This window comes from Salmo trutta, chromosome 33, assembly GCF_901001165.1.
Source record: "Salmo trutta chromosome 33, fSalTru1.1, whole genome shotgun sequence".
NCBI classification, from domain to species: domain Eukaryota; kingdom Metazoa; phylum Chordata; class Actinopteri; order Salmoniformes; family Salmonidae; genus Salmo; species Salmo trutta.
Window position 1 is genome coordinate 36,338,396 of NC_042989.1, and position 22,701 is coordinate 36,361,096.

The 22,701-nt window shown below is 44.1% G+C and overlaps 1 protein-coding gene across 6 annotated transcripts in view; it reads right to left on the reverse strand.

Moving 5' to 3' along the window:
* Positions 1 to 65: 65 nt before the first annotated feature.
* Positions 66 to 22,701, reverse strand: part of LOC115172918 (ena/VASP-like protein) — a 69,599-nt gene continuing 46,963 nt past the window's right edge. For 2 of the 6 annotated variants that reach the window (XM_029730790.1, XM_029730792.1), the window contains exons 3-14: positions 21,754 to 21,931; positions 11,930 to 11,987; positions 9,864 to 9,934; positions 6,955 to 7,803; positions 5,521 to 5,774; positions 5,126 to 5,244; positions 4,598 to 4,625; positions 4,441 to 4,471; positions 4,239 to 4,299; positions 2,631 to 2,688; positions 2,470 to 2,527; positions 66 to 2,067 (exon numbers count right to left, since the gene is read on the reverse strand). In XM_029730790.1, coding sequence (XP_029586650.1) covers positions 2,030 to 2,067; positions 2,470 to 2,527; positions 2,631 to 2,688; positions 4,239 to 4,299; positions 4,441 to 4,471; positions 4,598 to 4,625; positions 5,126 to 5,244; positions 5,521 to 5,774; positions 6,955 to 7,803; positions 9,864 to 9,934; positions 11,930 to 11,987; positions 21,754 to 21,931 — 1,803 coding nt within the window. In that variant the 3' untranslated portion in view covers positions 66 to 2,029. Of the gene's footprint in view, positions 2,068 to 2,195; positions 2,528 to 2,630; positions 2,689 to 4,238; positions 4,300 to 4,440; positions 4,472 to 4,597; positions 4,626 to 5,125; positions 5,245 to 5,520; positions 5,775 to 6,954; positions 7,804 to 9,863; positions 9,935 to 11,929; positions 11,988 to 20,287; positions 20,680 to 21,753; positions 21,932 to 22,701 lie in introns of those variants that run through there. The other 4 variants (XM_029730787.1, XM_029730788.1, XM_029730789.1 and 1 more) reach the window with 3 other exon arrangements.

The window sequence follows — 22,701 nt, forward strand, 5'->3', positions numbered from 1 at the left end:
TTTTTTTTATTGTCATAATTGATGAATGAAACACACCACTCCATACTGTAGACAGGAGACAGGTCTATGGTTTGGTTTAAATTCATTTACTTTCCGATTTTTGAAATTTAATTCAGAACTTAGTCAAAGTGAATGTCACAACCGATATTCAATCATATTTTCCCCCCAATCATTTTTTCCCTATCATCACAAATAACTTTTGCACTGATTTATGTATACTTTTAATTTTGCAACTGGCTCCATTTTCACATTTCAAGTTCAACCTTAAAGTAACTGTCCAGTGAAAATCTCACTTTTAAATGTCCATATTCTGTTGATGACTCATCCTACACTCCTATGTGGCCAAAGCATGAATTGGAGGAAAAAAAACACTTCAAAAACCCCACCTCAAACTTGTATCTCAAACAGACCGATTAAAAAAATGCTATTTCCTCATAGAGAATGATGTCGTCCTGCATCATTGGCTGAGCTGGCCAATCAGCGGTTTACTCGCGTGAATATTTTTAATGATCGGTATACACCCACACCATTCCAACACAGAAAAGCTGCTATTTAACATGCTTTTTGTAATTTAAGTATTTCATTCATATTGTAATTATAGGTCATATTTCATTGAAATCTGGACAGTTACTTTAAATAGCAAGGAGGATATTCACAAAAAAACAAACCACCATTGTAAATGTACCACCATTTTTAAAACCCAATTAAAAAAAATAAATGCATGGTTAATACACCGGACCAAACCATATAGACCAGGGGTGTCAAACATACGGCCGGTGAGGGGTGAGGGGTTCTGGCCCGTGAGGTGTGGTTTGAGTAAAAACAATACTTTTTTTTGCATATTTTTATTTTTTTTAGTTGGGGGGGGGACTCAATATACAAAAATGACTAAAACCAAGTCAAAACTGTGTATAAATGATAATGGACCTCCATTCATACAGTTTCTTGACTGTGTCCAACTCGCTAATAATCACCAAAATGAAAGGCAGACAATCGGGCAGCATCGAAGTCCCAAAACGATAGATAGACCATTTTTTAGGGGGGGGGGGGGGGGTGCAAATTTTGACAGCAAGGAAATGTAACTAATTTTCAGTGCGCCCTCCGGACCTTGTTGAAGACCGCGTTTGACACCTCTGATATAAATATATATATAACTACTGTATGGATTTCGTAGGGGCAGCCTAGGGATCATTTGATCTATTTTGGGAATACGTAGATGGTGAATTTACAGGTGTTGGTACGTTTTGTGAATGATCCCCAAATTACAGTGATTTTTATACACCGTGGTTGTGTTTATTAGGGCACAAAATGGAACATATTTTAAAAACTTTTTACAATTGAGAACGGTAGTCCCTCCCTGTTTGTCAGTTTTCTTCCATTTGGGGCCCAATGAACACTGCCCTGTTACTGGTAAATAGATAAAAAGCTTTTTAAAAACTGAGGTCAGGTGACTAAAGCATAGTATGTGCCATACGTGCTGGTCAAACACCTAAGGAAAAGGAAATCATTATAAAATATAAAAGGCTGATGTAATTGGTGTGCAAGTTTCCTCTAGAACCCGCTAATGTAGAACAACAGTTTGTCTTTTGTCTCTCTCTCCCTCTCTCTCTCTATATATATATAATGGTATGAATAATAAAATAATCAGTTAAAAAAAAAATAATAATAAAACGGTAACTTAGAAAACAAAAATATTTTCTTTTGTAAGACTTAGAACAGACTGAGAGCTGCAAACTGGACTGTCTCGAAATGCACAGAAATGGGGGAAAAAAAATGAAAAAGGTGCAAGCGTCCGTCCATCCTTCCGTCCGCACATCCTTTGTTCATTTAACCATTCTTTTTCTCTCTCATTCACTTTCTTTCTCCAACTTTTTTTTCTTCTTCACCTTTCTGTTCTGCACAGCAGACTCAATGTTGGCTCAACCTTTCTGCAGCGTCACAGCAATATTTTCACAGCGTCACAGAAACGTTGAGAACATTCCTTTCCAGCACATCTTCTTATCCTTCAGCACATCCTGTTGTCCACAGATTAACATGTATGGATTCGACCAATTTCTTGTCTAATGGCTGAAAGAGAAGAGAAAATGGTGCCTTGTTATTGTGTGTGTGCATGTGTTGGGTAGACAGAGGATGGGGGGGGGGGGGGTGGCATTATCACTGAACCTTTGTCTATTTCAAAAGGAATGGGGATTACTATGAATTAGTAAACAGATCAACTGCATGCCTACCATCCTCTTTGGACATACTTCATTAGGATACCTTTGTTAATTAGGATACCTTTGTTAATTAGGATATCTTTGTTAATTAGGATATCTTTGTTTGCTGTAACCGAAACTAAATTGAACTATAGAAAGTGTATAAAAAATGAATAAGAATGACCTAAGTTGGTCTGCAGGTTAATTGCACACTGAAGCAGTACGTGCCTTTTTTGAGTAACATAACCCAATGCGTTAACGCTCTGTCGCCTACCATTAATGATCTCATCTTTCACCTTCTGCAATTCACGTACAACTTCATCCAAGATTTCCTGTGGGAATAAAAAAAAAAAAAACGTTTTACATGTTCTGTTTCTTCCACAATACTTTTCTTCCATGAACAATTGAAGAACAGTTTTGAAATAAGCTTCATACCTGCTTCATCCTGTCAAAGTCTAGGTCTCCCTCACTAGTGCTGCCCACTGGTCGCACCCTGCAAAACCACATAACAAACAGGGACGATTTTTGTTAGAACTTTGTTTGAACTTTCAGAGTAAATTACCCAAAATATACAGTACATAAAGTATATTTTTATATATAAAATCCAGCACATAAAGTATATATTTTTTATATATAAAATATACAGTACATAGAGTATGTTTTTTTAATATATAAAATATACAGTACATAAAGTATATCTTTTTTATATATAAAATATACAGTAGATAGTTATGTTTTCTCCAGCTAATGACAGTGACATCAACCTCCATGATTGATTATTAGATGGACAGTATCTTATCTATATTACATGGTGGGGTTCACAATGTCAGGCAGCCATCCATTCACTGTTTACTACTGCCATTAAGCTGTTAAATTCACTGTATCACAAGCTTCCTCGATGCAATAAGCAACCACTCCCACGGTTTCTGTTTTCCCCTGATTAGGCTGACGATACACTAAAATATATCTATGGGGTGTGCTTTATCTCTGTATTTAACTATGTCCATGATTCGTTTGCCAAGCCATTATCTTCCCACCAAATGGCCATTGCCATTTCTGGTTTCCCACCCAAAAGAGCACCGTTTGGGTGGTGTAATTTGGTGAAGGAAAAACGATTTATTTTACATTTGAACATTATGTCATAAAGAGCACATGGTCAACTTCATATAAACAAGTTTTCCTATCTCAAAGTAAAAAAGAAATAAATAATGACTATTAGCAAGTGCCAATTAAAGCAACAGGGTTGAATATTTCTTATATCATCCATAAATCCCCTTCTTTTGACAGGGGGAATGGAAGCTTGTGTGCAACAGGGAAGGGTAATAGAACGCAAGCTTCACCCTAAACAAAATGATTTGTTTAGGTAAACATGTCTAGCCTGTCTATCTATGGGTCATGCTCGACCCGCTCAGGGCACTTTTGGTGGAATGACCCAGCTGGTAGTTGAATACAATCATCAATGACAACAGGGTTGATAAGCCAAACAGCCATGACTTTACTTCTAGAAAATATTATATTTCCTCATCGCAGAGAACAGAATGCTTTGAACTATGATATGTGATATGAACCTCTCAATATATCCCCAATATTTAATAGTAGTGTTAGCCTGGTCCCAGATCAGTTTGTGCTTTTTAGCAAACAACTGCTATAGGAGTTGGCTAAACTACACAAACTGATCCAGAACCAAGTTAAACAGTTACCTTACCTCAGAAGAGTAAAAAAAAAAAAAAAAAAAATATATATATATATATATATATATATATATATATATATATATATATATGCCACTAATGGCCAGGTTTCAATCCAGACAGTGAAAGAATCAAGGCCTTAAAGGTCATTTTAAATTGAGCCGACATTTGAATTGTTTACTTTGAATGCGATCTCCGTGACAACTGCAACAACCGAAAAGGGGCAATCGGATTGAATCCAGGCCTAGATCTTTAAAAAAAATGTTTTTTTTAAGTTTGGGAGCATCTAGGAAGAGTAGCTAATGGGGATCCATAATAAATACAAATAAACACAAAAACAGATGATGTTCACCTTGATACCAGTGAGGCCTTGTCTACAGAGTTGGCTCGGTCCCATGGATTCTTCCCTGCATCTAGAGAGAAAATGACAGAGAAAAAGCAAGAGAGAGCATCACAATTATAAGAGACTCACTTTATAAAGCACCCTGGCTCAATGCAACTAATAACTAACAAAGATAATGGTCAGAAAAATGTGGAGGCAAGAGTGTGTTTACCTGTGGAGTTCTGCCCTGGCTTGGGATCCTCCTGTAATGGAAAATCAAAATGGATGATCTGTCTGTGTGTGCAATCATCTTTAGATTGATTGAATGCAATTATTGTAGCTTGATAGACCCACCCAGTTGAACTTTATAATTTATATTTTTCCATTACCTCTTCAGGTTTCTCTGAGGCTTTCCGTCTGCAGGAAAAAGCAAAGTCAGGCCAATCAGAGATGATACAAAGCCAAGGGAGAAGACAACTCCAGTCATGTAGCGAATCACTAGTAGTATTTCACAGGCTACTAGCCTGTCACATCAAGTAATACATTTACATTACATTTACATTTTAGTCATTTAGCAGACGCTCTTATCCAGAGCGACTTACAGTAGTGAATGCATACATTTCATACATTTTTTTTTTTTTTTTGTGTACTGGCCCCCCATGGGAATCAAACCCACAACCCTGGTGTTGCACACACCATGCTGGCGTTGCAAACACCATGCTCTACCAACTGAGCCACAGGGAAGACAGTGTGTCTTACCTTCTTTGTGATAATCGTCAATTAAAATCCTCAACTCCAGAATATTCTTTATCAAAATGATACACAGGTCTTGTGCTGTGATCGTTAGGATAGGGGATTTTTCAGTTCAATTAAATTCGATTTCATCGTTCTTTCACACACAGTTGTGTTCCTCTCACCTGCGTGCTAGAAGGGCGTTCATTTCCTGCATTAGCCCCTCCCCTCCACCACCACTACCTCCACTGGAGCGGTTGCCATCGTTCTTGGCTACACCTGTTCCTGGCGGACTGTTCTCATCCTGAGGACACAACAATGGCCACCATATAAGTTCCATCTTTATAGAAGCCAACCAACAGGTAATGTATATATGTAATGGTTTGAATGTCCAAGCAGTTTCGACATAGATATGAGTGGTCTTGTTCAGTGGGGTACACCATAGCAAAACATTTGAAAATGTATTGGAAAGGGAAACAAAAATGAATGTTTCTTATTGGACATGTTCAGGTAGTACCTCCCTGTTTCAAAATGTTTTATTTCTACTCACCACCATCCGAGTCTAAGCTGAGATACTAACCCTTGCAACTTTGCGGAGTTTGGCTCCAGCCAGGGCAGCAGCCAGTCCTGAGAGTGGCTGCGCCAGCTCGTTCCCTGCCCCCTCTAAATGAAGCCCTCCGTGCCCTCCACCAACCGGTAGTGGGGGGGGCATGGGCGGTGGCACTGTGGCCGGAGGCGGGGGGCCCGGTGGAGGAGGGGGGGCCATAGGTGCCATAGGGGCAGGGGGGACCACCGGTGGGGCCACAGCGAGCATGGCGGGGAGAGAAACCGGACCTGGGAAGAAACCAATAGACAGCATAGGTTCAGACTCCTCCTTGGCTAACACTGCTGGCAAGCTCTTCCTGGATAAATAGTCCTCAGATAAGAGCCATTGGATTTAAAGTGATTCAAAAAGCAAAAGTACAGTAGCAGTTAGGGGGACCGTTATTGTAGCAGATGGCTGAATATGGGGACTGTTATTGTAGCAGATGGCTGAATGTGGGGACTGTTATTGTAGCAGATGGCTGAATATGGGGACTGTTATTGTAGCAGATGGCTGAATGTGGGGACTGTTATTGTAGCAGATGGCTGAATGTGGGGACTGTTATTGTAGCAGATGGCTGAATGTGGGGACTGTTATTGTAGCAGATGGCTGAATGTGGGGACTGTTATTGTAGCAGATGGCTGAATGTGGGGACTGTTATTGTAGCAGATGGCTGAATGTGGGGACTGTTATTGTAGCAGATGGCTGAATATGGGGACTGTTATTGTAGCAGATGGCTGAATGTGGGGACTGTTATTGTAGCAGATGGCTGAATGTGGGGACTGTTATTGTAGCAGATAGCTGAATATGGGGACTGTTATTGTAGCAGATGGCTGAATATGGGGACTGTTATTGTAGCAGATGGCTGAATGTGGGGACTGTTATTGTAGCAGATGGCTGAATATGGGGACTGTTATTGTAGCAGATGGCTGAATGTGGGGACTGTTATTGTAGCAGATGGCTGAATGTGGGGACTGTTATTGTAGCAGATGGCTGAATGTGGGGACTGTTATTGTAGCAGATGGCTGAATGTGGGGACTGTTATTGTAGCAGATGGCTGAATGTGGGGACTGTTATTGTAGCAGATGGCTGAATGTGGGGACTGTTATTGTAGCAGATGGCTGAATATGGGGACTGTTATTGTAGCAGATGGCTGAATGTGGGGACTGTTATTGTAGCAGATGGCTGAATGTGGGGACTGTTATTGTAGCAGATAGCTGAATATGGGGACTGTTATTGTAGCAGATGGCTGAATATGGGGACTGTTATTGTAGCAGATGGCTGAATGTGGGGACTGTTATTGTAGCAGATGGCTGAATATGGGGACTGTTATTGGATTCATAATAGGTATATACTTCCATCCACATAAGCCAGTGGAGTCCCCCCATTGTTGTCCAAGTGCCTTGCTCTTTGAGCTCTACATGTACTTACTGCAGGTTGCCGTGGCAGCCTGAGAGACGGGAGAGGGTGTCTGCTTGGGTGAGCCCCACTCTGATGGGGCTGGGGTGTATGAGGGGGGAGAGAATTGGGCTGCTGGTGGTGGTGGGGGCGCGGCCTGGGACATCTGTTGCTGGGGGTGGAATGAGGAGGGGTACTGGGGTTGGTTGGAGGAGACGGGGACGTGGCCCTGCGCAGACTGACCAATCAGAGGGTGCAAGGAGGTAGCCTCACAGTAACCTAGCTGCTGCTGTTGCTGCTGAGCGAGGTTATAATAGTCCTCTGATTGGCCATTGGTGTGGGGGAGGTGGGGCGGGATATGGGGTTGGCTGGCCTGGTCCAGGGGGTGGGGCTTGACCCGGCTGTGGCGAGGCGGCAGAGGGAGGGCCACTGGGAGGACAGGCTGGGGTACGGTGGGCATGTGCACAGGGCCGTATATGTGGGTGTGGGAGGTGGACCAGGTGCCGTGTTTGGGGAACAGCACAGGGTCCTGCTGGGGGTCACCCTGGTGGATGGACTTGGTGGGGTGGAGAGCCCGCGCCGTGGGGGGAGAGAGGGGGATCTGGCGCACCTGCCGGGTCAGGGCCGTGGGCAACCCTGGCTGCACGGGGGAGAAGGCCGAGACCAGGGAAGTGGAGAGCTGGGAGGAGTTGTCGCCAGCCCGTCCGCCCGCCACCTCTCTCTCCTGGGAGGAGGAAGAGGAAGAGGAGGAAGGGGAGGAGTTGGAGGCCACTCGGGCATAGGAGGGCGGCAGTGTGGCGGCCCGATAGTGTCTATACTCAAAAGGGGTGTTGGAAGGGTGAGAGAGAGGGGAGGACACCTTATATTGGAGGGTGGAAACAACTATAACACACCACAGAGAAGGGGGGACACCACAGAGAAGGGGGGACACCACAGAGGAGGGGGGACACCACAGAGGAGGGGGGACACCACAGAGGAGGGGGGACACCACAGAGGAGGAGGGAGGACACCACAGAGGAGGGGGGAGACACCACAGAGGAGGGAGGACACCACAGAGGAGGGGGGACACCACAGAGGAGGGGGGACACCACAGAGGAGGGGGGACACCACAGAGGAGGGGGGACACCACAGAGGAGGGGGGGACACACCACAGAGGAGGGGGGACACACCACAGAGGAGGAGGGGGGACACCACAGAGGAGGAGGGGGGAGACACCACAGAGGAGGGGAAGGGACAGGGGGGACAACACAGAGGTGGGGGGGAGACACCACAGAGGAGGGGAAGGGACGGGGGGGACAACACAGAGGAGAGGGGAGGGGAGACACCACAGAGGAAGAGGGGGGACACCACAGAGGAAGAGGGGGGACACCACAGAGGTGGGGGGGAGACACCACAGAGGAGGGGAGACACCACAGAGGAGGGGGGAGACACCACAGAGGAGGGGGGAGACACCACAGAGGAGGGGGGACACCACAGACAAGGAAGGGGGGACACCACAGAGGATGAGGGGGGGACACCACAGAGGAGGAGGGGGGGACACCACAGAGGAAGAGGGGGGGACACCACAGAGGAGGAGGGGGGAGACACCACAGAGGAGGAGGGGGGGACACCACAGAGGAGGAGGGGGGGACACCACAGAGGATGGGGGAGACACCACAGAGGAGGGGGGGACACCACAGAGGAGGGGGGGACACCACAGACAAGGAAGGGGGGGACACCACAGAGGAGGGGGGGACACCACAGAGGAGGAGGTGGGGACACGACAGAGGAGGAGGGGGGGACACCACAGAGGAGGGGGGGGACACCACAGAGGAGGGGGGGACACCACAGAGGAGGAGGTGGGGACACCACAGAGGAGGGGGGGGACACCACAGAGGAGGAGGGGGGGACACCACAGAGGAGGAGGGGGGGACACCACAGAGGAGGGGGGGACACCACAGAGGAGGGGGGGACACCACAGAGGAGGAGGTGGGGACACCACAGAGGAGGGGGGGGACACCACAGAGGAGGGGGGGACACCACAGAGGAGGAGGGGGGGACACCACAGAGGAGGTGGGGACACGACAGAGGAGAAGGTGGGGACACGACAGAGGAGGGGGGGGGGACACCACAGAGGAGGAGGTGGGGACACGACAGAGGAGGAAGGGGGGGACACCACAGAGGAGGAGAGGGGGACACCACACACATAAAAAGAGAGAGAGAGAGAATAATGAGAAACCAAGCAAAAATTATAAATCAAAAACTGAGAACAAAGATTATAAATCAGAAACTGAGAACAAAGATGATAAATCAGAAACTGTGAACAAATATGATAAATCTGAAACTGAGAACAAAATCACAGAGAAGAAAAAGAAGCTGAACGCAACATGACCAAACTCTCAGGAAAGCAGCATGTCCCATTGTCACCCAGCTGCCAGTAGCAGGCTTGCAGAATGAGTGTCTCTATGGCGCTGGGGAATGTTTGTATATGGATAAGCATGAGTAAACGGAGGGGAGGAGAGAAGGGGATTCAACACAAACACAGATGTGTCCGAGCTAGCGCTTTAGCTATGGTTGTAGTCATTAGGGCACACTGTAGCAAAACGTTTTGCAACCGAAAACAATAATGAGCGTATCTTATTGGCCAAGTTCAGGTAGTCCCTCCTTGTTTCAGTCAGTTTTCTTCCATTTGGTGCCTAATGAACACAACCAACATGCACTACACTGGGCTCTTTGGTTACCATGATTGCCATGCTATCCCCATGGAGAGAATAGCATCCTGAGACGTTATCTGTGAGATGGTGTATTGACATGGACGAAACGTATTGTGGCTTGTGTGTTGACAGACCCGGCATTGTCTTGACAGTAGTAGTGTCTGTCCACAGTACGTCTGCAGGCCTTACCTGAGCCAGACGGGCCTTACCTGAGCCAGACGGGCCTTACCTGAGCCAGACGGGCCTTACCTGAGCCAGACGTCCGTCGCTCCCTCTCTTTGTGGACCACTCCCTGCATCTGATGTGGCTCCATCATTTGCCTGCAGATACACAGAGGCCACAGACACATTACATTTTAGTCATTTAGCAGACGCTCTTATCCAGAGCGACTTACAGTAGTGAATGCATACATTTCATACAATTTCATACATTTTTTTTTTTCCTGTGCTGGCCCCCCGTGGGAATCAAACCCACAACCCTGGTGTTGCAAACACCATGCTCTACCAACTGAGCTACAGGGAAGGCTAAGTGCATGCCAAATGACAAGATGTTCTTTCCCATACACATGTTATAGCCTCTCCCTGTAGCCTCTCCCTGTAGCCTCTGCCTGTAGCCTCTGCCTGTAGCCTCTGCCTGTAGCCTCTGCCTGTAGCCTCTGCCTGTAGCCTCTCGCTGTAGCCTCTCGCTGTAGCCTCTCGCTGTAGCCTCTCGCTGTAGCCTCTCGCTGTAGCCTCTCCCTGTAGCCTCTCCCTGTAGCCTCTCCCTGTAGCCTCTGCCTGTAGCCTCTGCCTGTAGCCTCTCCCTGTAGCCTCTCCCTGTAGCCTCTGCCTGTAGCCTCTGCCTGTAGCCTCTGCCTGTAGCCTCTGCCTGTAGCCTCTGCCTGTAGCCTCTCCCTGTAGCCATTCTTTCAATCTGTGCCCATTTAATACATTTGACATTGCCTCTAATATTCTACTGCTTGAGTACCAGCACCAATTATAAAAAAAGGTCCCAAAGCAAGATCAAAGAGGTGGCAGGTGCCCTAGTGGTTAGAGTGTTGGGCCAGGAACTGAAAGGTTGTTAGATCGAATCCCCGAACTGACAAGGTAAAAATCTGTAATTCTGTCCCTGAACAAGGCAGTTAACCCACTGTTCCACGGTAGGCTGTCATTGTAAATAACAATTTGTTCATAACTGACTTGCCTAGTTAAATAAATAAAAAAAAATAAAAAAAATGATTGTTAGCCAGCTAACATACTTCATTGTTCAGAAATAAATGAAAATGTTTTAGGAATATATTTCTACAATGGACATGGATTGATTTAAATTGTTTCAACAAACAACCAATATTCAAGTCTAGGTTCATTAATGAGCCAGAAACTATTTTTTTATTTCTGAATGTTTATCAAAGTTATCTGGCTAACTCATTGATCCTGCTTTGTAGTATACTGCTCTGGTGTGGTTAAATTAAAGTCAGTACCAGCATTCATCCTCAAGCTGCTTGACTGTACAGAAGTCTAGTACCTCAAGCTGCTTGACTGTACAGGAGTCTAGTACCTCAAGCTGCTTGACTGTACAGGAGTCTAGTACCTCAAGCTGCTTGACTGTACAGGAGTCTAGTACCTCAAGCTGCTTGACTAGTACCTCTTTCCACCACTAGAGTGGACTAAGAACACAGCACGAGCCACTAGATATGTGGTAGACCTGATGTGGTAGGGAAAATGTGGTCAGGGCTACGTGGTAGAGGCTATGTGGTAAGGGCTATGTTGTAGGGGATATGTGGTGGAGGATATGTGGTAGGCCTGATGTGGGAGGGGATATGTGGGAGGGGCTTTGTGGGAGGGATTATGTGGTAGGGGATTTGTGGGCGGGGTTATGTGGGCGGGGTTATGTGGGAGGGGTTATGTGGGACGGGATATGTGGTAGGGGGTATGTGGGAGGGGATATGTGGGAGGGGGTATGTGGTAGGCCTGATGTGGTAGGGTTTATGTGGTAGGGTATATGTGGGAGGGGGTATGTGGTAGGCCTGATGTGGTAGGGTTTATGTGGTAGGGTATATGTGGGAGGGGATATGTGGTAGGCCTGATGTGGTAGGGGTTATGTGGTAGGCCGGATGTGTTTTGTACCCTCAAACAAACTACTTTCGGAAAAATGAAGTAAGAAAACACGTTCGATGATGGAATTCTAGCAACTTTTACCAGACTTGAAGTCACTGGATTGAGATGCTTTGGATGCTCTTTTACAAACCAGTTCTTTATCGATGTCTTAGTTCTACTGTGTGTTCTACTGTACACTGAGCTTGATTTGGTGTCTTTCTGAAGGTCGGAGGTTCTTACCTCCTCTGTACATCGGGGTCTTCTGAGGAGGGCCCATTTTGGCGTTGGACAGCAGGGCCTGTGGTGGGGAACAGAAACAGGGGAATATTTCTAGCTAGGTATGAAAGGACCTACAGTTGAAGTCGGAAGTTTACATACACCTTAGCCAAATACATTTAAACTCAGTTTTTCACAATTCCTGACATTTAATCATAGTAAAAATTCCCTGTCTTAGGTCAGTTAGGATCGCCACTTTATTTTAAGAATGTGAAATGTCAAAATAATAGTAGAGAGAAGGATTTATTTCAGCTTTTATTTCTTTCATCACATTCCCAGTGGGTCAGAAGATTACATACACTCAATTAATATTTAGTAGCATTGCCTTTAAATTGTTTAATTTGGGTCAAACGTTTCAGATAGCCTTCAACAAGCTTCCCACAATAAGTTGGGTACTAAGCTTGAGGTACTAGACTCCTGTCAGAGCTGGTGTAACTGAGTCAGGTTTGTAGGCCTCCACGCTCGCACACGCCTTTTCAGTTCTGCCCACAAATGTTCTATAGGATTGAGGTCAGGGCTTTGTGATGGCCACTCCAATACCTTGACTTTGTTGTCCTTAAGCCATTTTGCCACAACTTTGGAAGTATGCTTGGGGTCATTGTCCATTTGGAAGACCCATTTGTGACCAAGCTTTGACTTCCTGACTGATGTCTTGAGATGTTGCTTCAATATATCCACATAATTTTCCTTCCTCATGTTGCCATCTATTTTGTGAAGTGCACCAGTCCCTCCTGCAGCAAAGCACCCCCACAACATGATGCTGCCACGCCCATGCTTCACGGTTGGGATGGTGTTCTACGGTTGGGATGGTGTTCTACGGTTGGGATGGTGTTCAAGCGTCCCTCTTTTTCCTCCAAACATAACAATGGTCATTATGGCCAAACAGTTCTATTTTTGTTTCATCAGACCAGAGGATATTTCTCCAAAAAGTACGATCTTTGTCCCCATGTGCAGTTGCAAACCGTAGTCTGGCTTTTTTGTTTTACTGTGGATATAGATACTTTTGTACCTGTTTCCTCCAGCATCTTCACAAGGTCCTTTGCTGTTGTTCTGGGATTGATTTGCACTTTTCGCACCTAAGCACGTTCATCTCTAGGAGACAGAACGCGTCTCCTTCCTGAGCGGTATGACAGCTGCGTGGTCCCATGGTGTTTATACTATTGTTTAAACATGGTACCTTCAGGTGTTTGGAAATTGCTCCCAAGGATGAACCAGACTTGTGGAGGTCTACAATTTATTTTCTGAGGTCTTGGCTGATTTCTTTTGACTTTCCCATGATGTCAAGCAAAGAGGCAATGAGTTGGAAGGTAGGCCTTGAAATACATCCACAGGTACACCTCCAATTGACTCAAATTATGTCAATTAGCCTATCAGAAGCTTCTAAAGCCATGAGATAATTTTCTGGAATTTTCCAAGCTGTTTTTAAAGGCACGGTCAACTTAGTGTTTGTAAACTTCTGACCCACTGGAATTGTGATTCATTGAATTATAAGTGAAATAATCTGTCTGTAAACAATTGTTGGAAAAATTACTTGTGTCATGCACAAAGTAGATGTCCTAATCGACTTGCCAAAACGATAGTTTGTTAACAAGAAATTTGTGGAGTGGTTGAAATACAAGTTTTAATGACTCCAACCTAAGTGTATGTAAACTTCCGAATTCAACTGTATATCTTTGGTGTTGGAATAGTTTTTTTTACATGCCACACCCTCCCCTGTAGTAGTAGAGGTACATTCAACATGATAAATATGACTGAGGTTACATACAGTATAATACCAGAGGCCTCTGTAATTATTGGGACAGTGAAGCATTTTTTCTTATTTTGGCTCTATACTCAAAGTTTGGATTTTAAATCAAACAATGACTATGAGGTTAAAGTATTTATTTTCATCCATATCGGGTGAACCATTTAGAAATGACACCATGTTTTGTACATAATCTCATGATTTTAGGGGGTCAAAAGTATTGGGACAAATTCACTTACAGTATGTGTATTAAAGTAGTAAAAAAATGTGTATCCATATTCATAGCACGCAACAACTACATTAAGCTTGTGACTACACATTTGTTGGATGAATTTGCTGTTGTTACATTATTGTAGAAGTGTTTAGAAGCATATTCTATTCTTATTTACCATAAAAGTGACACAATACATTATTTACCATTCATTTCTATTGGGTACAAAATAATCTGAAACACAACCAAAACAAACAGCAAATGCTTCAACAAATTGGTAGTCACAAACTTGATGTTGTCATTGTGTACTATGAATATGGGAGCAAATACTTAACTTTTTACTACTTTAATACACATATAAGTGAATTTGTCCCAATACTTCTGGTTTCATAAAATGGAAAATAAAAATGCCTTAATTTCTAAATGGTTCACCCAATATGGATTGAAATACCCTCAAATTAAAGCTGACAGTCTGCACTTTAACCTCTTGACAGACAGCTAGTTAATTCCATAAATTGCATGCTGGGTCAAATGGCATGTGTCATCTCACAAGCGAGGTGTGTGCCTCCCCCTGGCTGCTATTGTGTGTTCTCAAACTCTTTTCTCCTCTAGATTATCCTGAGCTACACACTCGATTAGCATGTCTTGTTTGTTTACATTCAGATTTTAGCGTTAGCATGATGTTTGTAGCATTAGCACTAGACATTAGCATGATGTTTGTAGCATTAGCACTAGACATTAGCATGGTGTTTATAGCATTAGCACTAGACGTTAGCATGGTGTTTATAGCATTAGCACTAGACATTAGCATGGTGTTTATAGGATTAGCACTAGACATTAGCATGGTGTTTATAGCATTAGCGCTAGATATTAGCATGGTGTTTATAGCATTAGTACTAGACAATAGCATGGTATTTATAGCATTAGAACTAGACATTAGCATGGTGTTTATAGGATTAGCACTAGACATTAGCATGGTGTTTATAGGATTAGCACTAGACATTAGCATGGTGTTTTATAGAATTAGCACTAGACGTTAGCATTGCGTTTATAGCATTAGCACTAGACATAAGCATGGTGTTTATAGCATTAGCACTAGACGTTAGCATGGTGTTTATAGGATTAGCGCTAAACATTAGCATGGTGTTTATAGCATTAGCACTAGACATTAGCATGGTGTTTATAGCATTAGCACTAGACATTAGCATGGTGTTTATAGCATTAGCGCTAGATATTAGCATGGTGTTTATAGCATTAGTACTAGACAATAGCATGGTATTTATAGCATTAGAACTAGACATTAGCATGGTGTTTATAGGATTAGAACTAGACATTAGCATGGTGTTTATAGGATTAGCACTTGACATTAGCATGGTGTTTATAGGATTAGCACTAGACATTAGCATGGTGTTTATAGCATTAGCGCTAGATATTAGCATGGTGTTTATAGCATTAGCACTAGACATTAATAGGTGTTTTATAGGATTAGCAATTTACATTAGCACATCGTGCTTGTTTACATTGGACATGGTGTCTTGTTGTCTCTCAGTTTACTTCATAGTAGCGAGACTTTCTGAGACCGTCTTTACATGTGTGGAGTTGAGTGGATGCGGGGTAGCCTGGTCCCAGATCTGTTTGTACTGTCTTGTCAACTCCTTTGTGGTCACTGGTATGATGACCACATTTGGCTATCCAGCACAAGCAGATCTGGGACCAGGCTATGCGGGCTGGTAACCACACCAGGCATCACATTAGGTGCTACGCCTCCGCCTAGTGAGACACACTGTGTTTTTTCCTACAGCATGATTGATGCAAACCACAGGTATTTCCACAGGAAACCTCAACAAAACAGGCCCAGCAGGACTGCAGACCAGAATAGACCTGACCTGCCTTCCCCTCCTTCCCACATCTGTGTACAGCTCATACAGTGCATTTTGCGTTCAACACAACATATGCATGAACCCAGCCAATCCTTGATCGCCAATCCCAAACCAGATTCAAGGGCAAACATGATTGGATGGAATGTAATATTCTTTATTTCCATTGGATCAACGTCTAACTTCACCAGTCTTTGTCAAGAGATATTCAACACCAGGATCAACAAATTAACTACCTAGAGACAAGAAACCCCCAACCCAGTGTAACAGTGTAGGTTCCGTCCCTCTCTTCGCCCCAACCCGGGCTCGAACCAGGGACCCTTGCACACATCAACAACTGACACCCCACGAAGCATCGTTACCCATCGCGCCACAAAAGCCGTTGCAAGGGGAAACCCTACTTCAAGTCTCAGAGCGAGTGACGTCACTGATTGAAACGCTATTAGAGCGCACCCCCGCTAACTAACTAGCTAGCCATTTCACATCGGTTACATCAGCATAGAGACAATCACCCGGTGCAGAAAGCACCAACCCAGCATAGAGACAATGGGCCGGTGCAGAAACCACTAACCCAGCAGACAGAACTGTCATTATGACATCATGGTGAGGTATACTAGATGTTTTTTAATGTATTTATTACTGACCACATAACAACCAAAATATGTCTTTATGACGTACCTTGATGTCACAAGGTTGCTGCAAAGAGGTGTGTGTGTGTGTGTGAAGGGGTGACTGTGAGACATGCTCTACTTCCCCAGCTAACTGAGGAGGAGAGCCTATTCTGAGAGAGGCCTATTATAAAAGGGGAGATCACTTACTGCATATCAGGAATACCAACCAATAAACCCTTGACGCCCCTTTGCAACACTAGACCGCCGTTGGGTGTCATTTCCGCTGGGTGTGTTCGGCATGAGGGACACGTGGACCATCTTTATATGGATACTGCTTACCCAGTGAGCACAAGGCATTGAAAATACATCTTTTCAATATCTTTACAACCTAAAAGACATATTTTCAATGTATTTTGCTCATAGGGTAACGAGTTCTGCCTCTGAAACAGAGGATTCCTCTATCCTACCATATCCAACCATCTGAAGGTGTCTAATTTTGTTTTCGGCTTTCGGGTTGACATTACTGACAACATAATGAATTCGCCTCATTCTCAATGAGCAACTAAGGCGAGGATGTTGGCTGAGTTGTTTTGGAATAAAGTGCTGTAAACGCTTTCTAAAACAAGATTCTTTCCCAACCTCAAACCGTTTCATCTCCCACAGTCATCATCTCATGAAGGGGAAATATTTTAATATTCTATCATCAAACAGAGCCAACCATGCCCACCACATTTCTGCCCCCTGTTTTTGAACACAGTATATGAATATAAATCATGTCCTACTACTGCAATGTATGTACTAGTGCTTTATTAATACACAGCCTAGCAGGAGTTATTTAGTTTGTGTGTGTGTGTGTGTGTGTGAGATTTTGTGTATGTTTGTGTGTGATTTTGTGTGTGTGTGTGTGATTTTGTGTATTTCTGTGTGTGTGTGTGTGATTGTGAGTGTGTGATTTTGTGTGTAATTGTGTGTGTGTGATTGTGATTTTGTGTCTGTGTGTGTTTTGTCTCCTCTCCTTGGTTCTCTCAGCCTGCAACTCTCTGATAGAAGATGACTTGGGATGCCTTGTTTTCATTCTTCTTGACACTCCTCTAAACTTCTTAGCAGCTGATGGTTATCTGCACGGCTCCTCTAAACTCCCCTTCTTAGCAGCTGATGGTTATCTGTACGGCTCCTCTAAACTCCCCTTCTTAGCAGCTGATGGTTATCTGTACGGCTCCTCTAAACTCCCCTTCTTAGCAGCTGATGGTTATCTGTACGGCTCCTCTAAACTCCCCTTCTTAGCAGCTGATGGTTATCTGTACGGCTCCTCTAAACTCCCCTTCTTAGCAGCTGATGGTTATCTGTACGGCTCCTCTAAACTCCCCTTCTTAGCAGCTGATGGTTATCTGTACGGCTCCTAAACTCCCCTTCTTAGCAGCTGATGGTTATCTGCACGGCTATGCAATTCATTTGAGCACATATCCAGATGAGGCGTCAAGATGAATACTAATAGTGGTGCACAGAGCTACAGCACAGAGCTACAGCACAGAGCTACAACACAGAGCTACATCACAGAGCTACAGCTCAGAGCTACAGCACAGAGCTACAGCTCAGAGCTACAGCACAGCTACAGCTCAGAGCTACAGCACAGAGCTACAGCACAGAGCTACAGCACAGCTACAGCACAGAGCTACAGCACAGAGCTACAGCACAGAGCTACAGCACAGAGCTACAGCACAGCTACAGCTCAGAGCTACAGCACAAAGCTACAGCACAGCTACAGCACAGAGCTACAGCACAGAGCTACAGCACAGAGCTACAGCACAAGCACAGAGCTACAGCACACAGCTACAGCACAGCTACAGCACAGAGCTACAGCTCAGAGCTACAGCACAGAGCTACAGCACAGAGCTACAGCACAGAGCTACAGCTCAGAGCTACAGCTAATGCATAACAACAGCCAAAATACTCATCAGAATCAGTTGGTGTCCATCTATGATGGTTTCTATGAGTCATTTAGTGATAGATAGAGAGTAGTGATAGTAATCAGTGATAGATAGAGAGGAGGGATAGCCTGATCTTGATTTTCAGTCTTTTCAGGGTTTAGTTTGGAATACATGAAACTAAGAACATGTATAATATATGCCATTTGCCATCAAATGAAACCACTGCAAAGCTAATATACAATGTGATGCTTTCTTTTGGTAGACATACCATACTTCCAGATCCAGACACAATAAAGTAACTAAACGTTAGATAGGATCTAGGTTGGTGTTGGGCTGGTAAAGTAACTAAACGTTAGATTGGTGGTTGGTGTTGGGCTGGTAAAGTAACTAAACATCAGATTGGTGGTTGGTGTTGGGCTGGTAAAGTAACTAAACGTTAGATAGGATCTAGGTTGGTGTTGGGCTGGTAAAGTAACTAAACGTTAGATTGGTGGTTGGTGTTGGGCTGGTAAAGTAACTAAACGTTAGATTGGGTCTAGGTTGGTGTTGGGCTGGTAAAGTAACTAAACCTTAGATTGGTGGTTGGTGTTGGGCTGGTAAAGTAACTAAACGTAAGATTGGTGGTTGGTGTTGGGTTGGTAAAGTAACTAAACGTTAGATTGGTGGTTGGTGTTGGGCTGGTAAAGTAACTAAACGTTAGATTGGTGGTTGGTGTTGGGCTGGTAAAGTAACTAAACGTTAGATAGGGTCTAGGTTGGTGTTGGGCTGGTAAAGTAACTAAACATCAGATTGGTGGTTGGTGTTGGGCTGGTAAAGTAACTAAACGTTAGATTGGGTCTAGGTTGGTGTTGGGCTGGTAAAGTAACTAAACGTCAGATTGGTGGTTGGTGTTGGGCTGGTAAAGTAACTAAATGTCAGATTGGGTCTAGGTTGGTGTTGGGCTGGTAAAGTAACTAAACGTTAGATTGGGTCTAGGTTGGTATTGGGCTGGTAAAGTAACTAAACGTCAGATTGGTGGTTGGTGTTGGGCTGGTAAAGTAACTAAACGTCAGATTGGGTCTAGGTTGGTGTTGGGCTGGTAAAGTAACTAAACGTTAGATTGGGTCTAGGTTGGTATTGGGCTGGTAAAGTATTTCCTAATATTTTAAAGGAAACAATCAACTATTAAAATACAACAACGTGGGCCACTCTAGTCAATACCACTTGCCAACTGCAGCCTCACAGCCTAGTGACTGCACAATTAAAGGCTTTTATATTAGTGACACCACAGCTAACACCAGTAACACTATCAAGGGTTATTATGAACACAACACAACATATCTACAGATGTTAACAGGAAGGTTGTGTACGTGCCAAATGAGTTTGGGTTAGTGCATGATGAAGCACAGAGGCCCGACATAAAGGGGTCCTGGCTGTTGCCATGGTGAGGTGAGAGAAGTAGTGCCCCAGGGGAGTGCTTGGGCTTGATCATGCCTGTGCACAGAAGCCCTCAAGGAACAAAACAAGGCCTACTTTCTCTCACTCTCTAACTCAGATGGTGATTACCTAATTGCCTAATTGGGATTTCTTGAGCTAAATATGATGCTATTAAAGAGTATTTCAAACCTCAGGAGCCACAGCTTAACACCCCGTGGGGCTGTAGACCCAAAATATGAAATATAAAAGCTACTTTGACCCATTAGGGCCCCTTAAGGCCACATTTGTTTTGAATGGAAAGCTTTAATTGGCAGTCAACAGAAACGCATACAGCTTAAGCTTAAACATCAACATAGGGATTTCCAGAACATCACTTCCCTATTTTAGCCCTACAATGAAAGAGGTGAAAGAGGTGTTGCCAAATACCACCAGCCTCATATTGTCTGCCGCAGCATCATGCAGTAAATAGCCCTGATCCAGCCCCTCCCTCTATCACCTACCCTGCATCAACTGCCATCACGGGAACAGTACTTACTGAGGGTGATCTTCGCAGAAGTGCACCTTCTGACAGTGGCTGGTGACATCTCTGGAGTAAGACTCATCGTGAGACCCTCTCTGCAGTTCTTACAGTGTCTTTAGCAAGCTATTATTGTGTGGTACTAACTATGGCTTCTAGTCAGGCAGCTGTCCAGGCTACTGGAATAGCATTAGCCACGAACCGGGTGATCCAAGATGGGACCCCAGTAGCAGGTATAAAACAGTTGAATGCCTGCGACTGCATTCCCTGGACAGAAGAAGCACCTTGGGTTTGCGTGTGGAGCCCCATAGCTCAGCTCACCTCCAACATGGCCCCCTCTTGTTCCCCAAAAGGTTTCCCAAAAAAAGGAGAGTGCCATGTGAGATTTGGCAGTCTAAGACAGTTTGGCTCCATGGGTATTTTAGCCAGGCTGTGCACCAATAGGAAGGCTAGAGGACGGAATGGGGCCGCCACCGGACTCCCCATCCCAACAGCTTATAAGTAGCAGCAACTTGTAACAGGAGAGGCCCATGTGCTATTTCTTAAGAGTAAGGCTTCATATACAGTCTAGTTATGTCGCCATAAACTAGACTGCACCAGCCATCTCATATAACCACAGGTCTTTACATTGATGTGTGCAAGTGTCTGTCCTGGCGGTGTAATGTTAATGGTTGTAAGAGATAACTGTAATGGTTGTTTTGGATAGTGCCGCTTTCAGGCATACGGTATTGTCACAAGTGTCTGCAATCGGCCCTCATATATTGCCAGGCCACGTATCCAAGTCTGGCACCCTGGGCTCTAGCCTGGGTTGTGTTCAGTAGATAGTGAACAAATAAATCAGTGAAATAGGGAGGTTATATTTGAACTATTAAGAAATGCTTGTTTTTATTTTCCCGTTTCATAACAATTTTAAATGTTTTGTTACAATGTGCCCTACTGAACACAACTTAGGTCACAGAGTTTATAGTCTGGCAGGGTTCTATGGTTTGTTTTCCATTCCCACACACACTGCTGAAAGCTTTCACCCAGAGCCATAGAGATACAGTATGTCTGGCCGTGTTTTCCCTCTAGAGCTTGATGTCCAGTAGAGGGAGGTAGAACTCAGTGGAGATCGACCCAGCAACCAGACTGACTGGCACCTGCAGCCCTAATGTCATTGGCTAGACAAAGTTTAAACTGAACAGGTTGAGAGCGTTTCTGAAAATAGATTATTCTTATTACAACCTAAACATGTTCGACCAAATATTATGTTAATCCAACAATCCTTAAATTATAGGGGAGCTATACAGGCTTGAAATTACCGGATAAAAAGATTTGCACTTCGACCGATAATTAGTAGCTGACGAGCCGAGATAAACTGCTAATTAGTATACATCAGTTTTAGCTACAGTCCATCGAAACATGACTGTGACATAAACAGACAGGTGGACGGGTGGACGGACAGGCAGACAGAATGATTACTTCCACACGGGAAAGGGTCCCACCTCCGTCTTGCGAGCTGAGCGTGTTGAGAGCGAACATCATGGCGGTGGAGAAGGTGGTGGCCTCCTCTTTGCTGGCGAAGTTGAGGCCGTAAACCTGCCTGGCATCGCGCCACTGGTGAAAGGTGGGCGTGGCCTGGTTATACTTCAGCCCCTTCACTATGGAGTAGTTGATCACCACCTGAGAGACAAACAGCCAATTACTCATTCATTCATTATTCACCAATTACTATGGTCAGCTTAGTTCAATCAACCATAACTATAGAGATAACTATGTCTTACATAACTATAGAGATAAATATGTCTTACATAACTATAGAGATAACTATGTCTTACATAACTATAGAGATAACTATGTCTTATATAACTATAGAGATAACTATGTCTTATATAACTATAGAGATAACTATGTCTTACATAACTATAGAGACAACTATGTCTTACATAACTATAGAGATAACTATGTCTTAGATAATTATAGATATAACTATGTCTTACATAATTTGGGGCGGCAGGTAGCCTAGTGGTTAAAGCGTTGGACTAGTAACCGAAAGGTTGTAAGATCGAGTCCCCGAGTTGACAAGGTAAAAATCTGTTGTTCTGCCCCTGAGCAAGGCCGTCATTGAAAATAAGAATTTGTTCTTCACTGACTTTCCTACCTAAATAAAGGTTAAAAAATAGAGATAACTAGTAATGAACGAATGAATGTGTGGTGGAGGTGATCTCTATAACTAAGACAGTGTGGTGGAGGTGATCTCTATAACTAAGACAGTGTGGTGGAGGTGATCTCTATAACTAAGACAGTGTGGTGGAGGTGATCTCTATAACTAAGACAGTGTGGTGGAGGTGATCTCTATAACTAAGACAGTGTGGTGGAGGTGATCTCTATAACTAAGACAGTGTGGTGGAGGTGATCTCTATAACTAAGACAGTGTGGTGGAGGTGATCTCT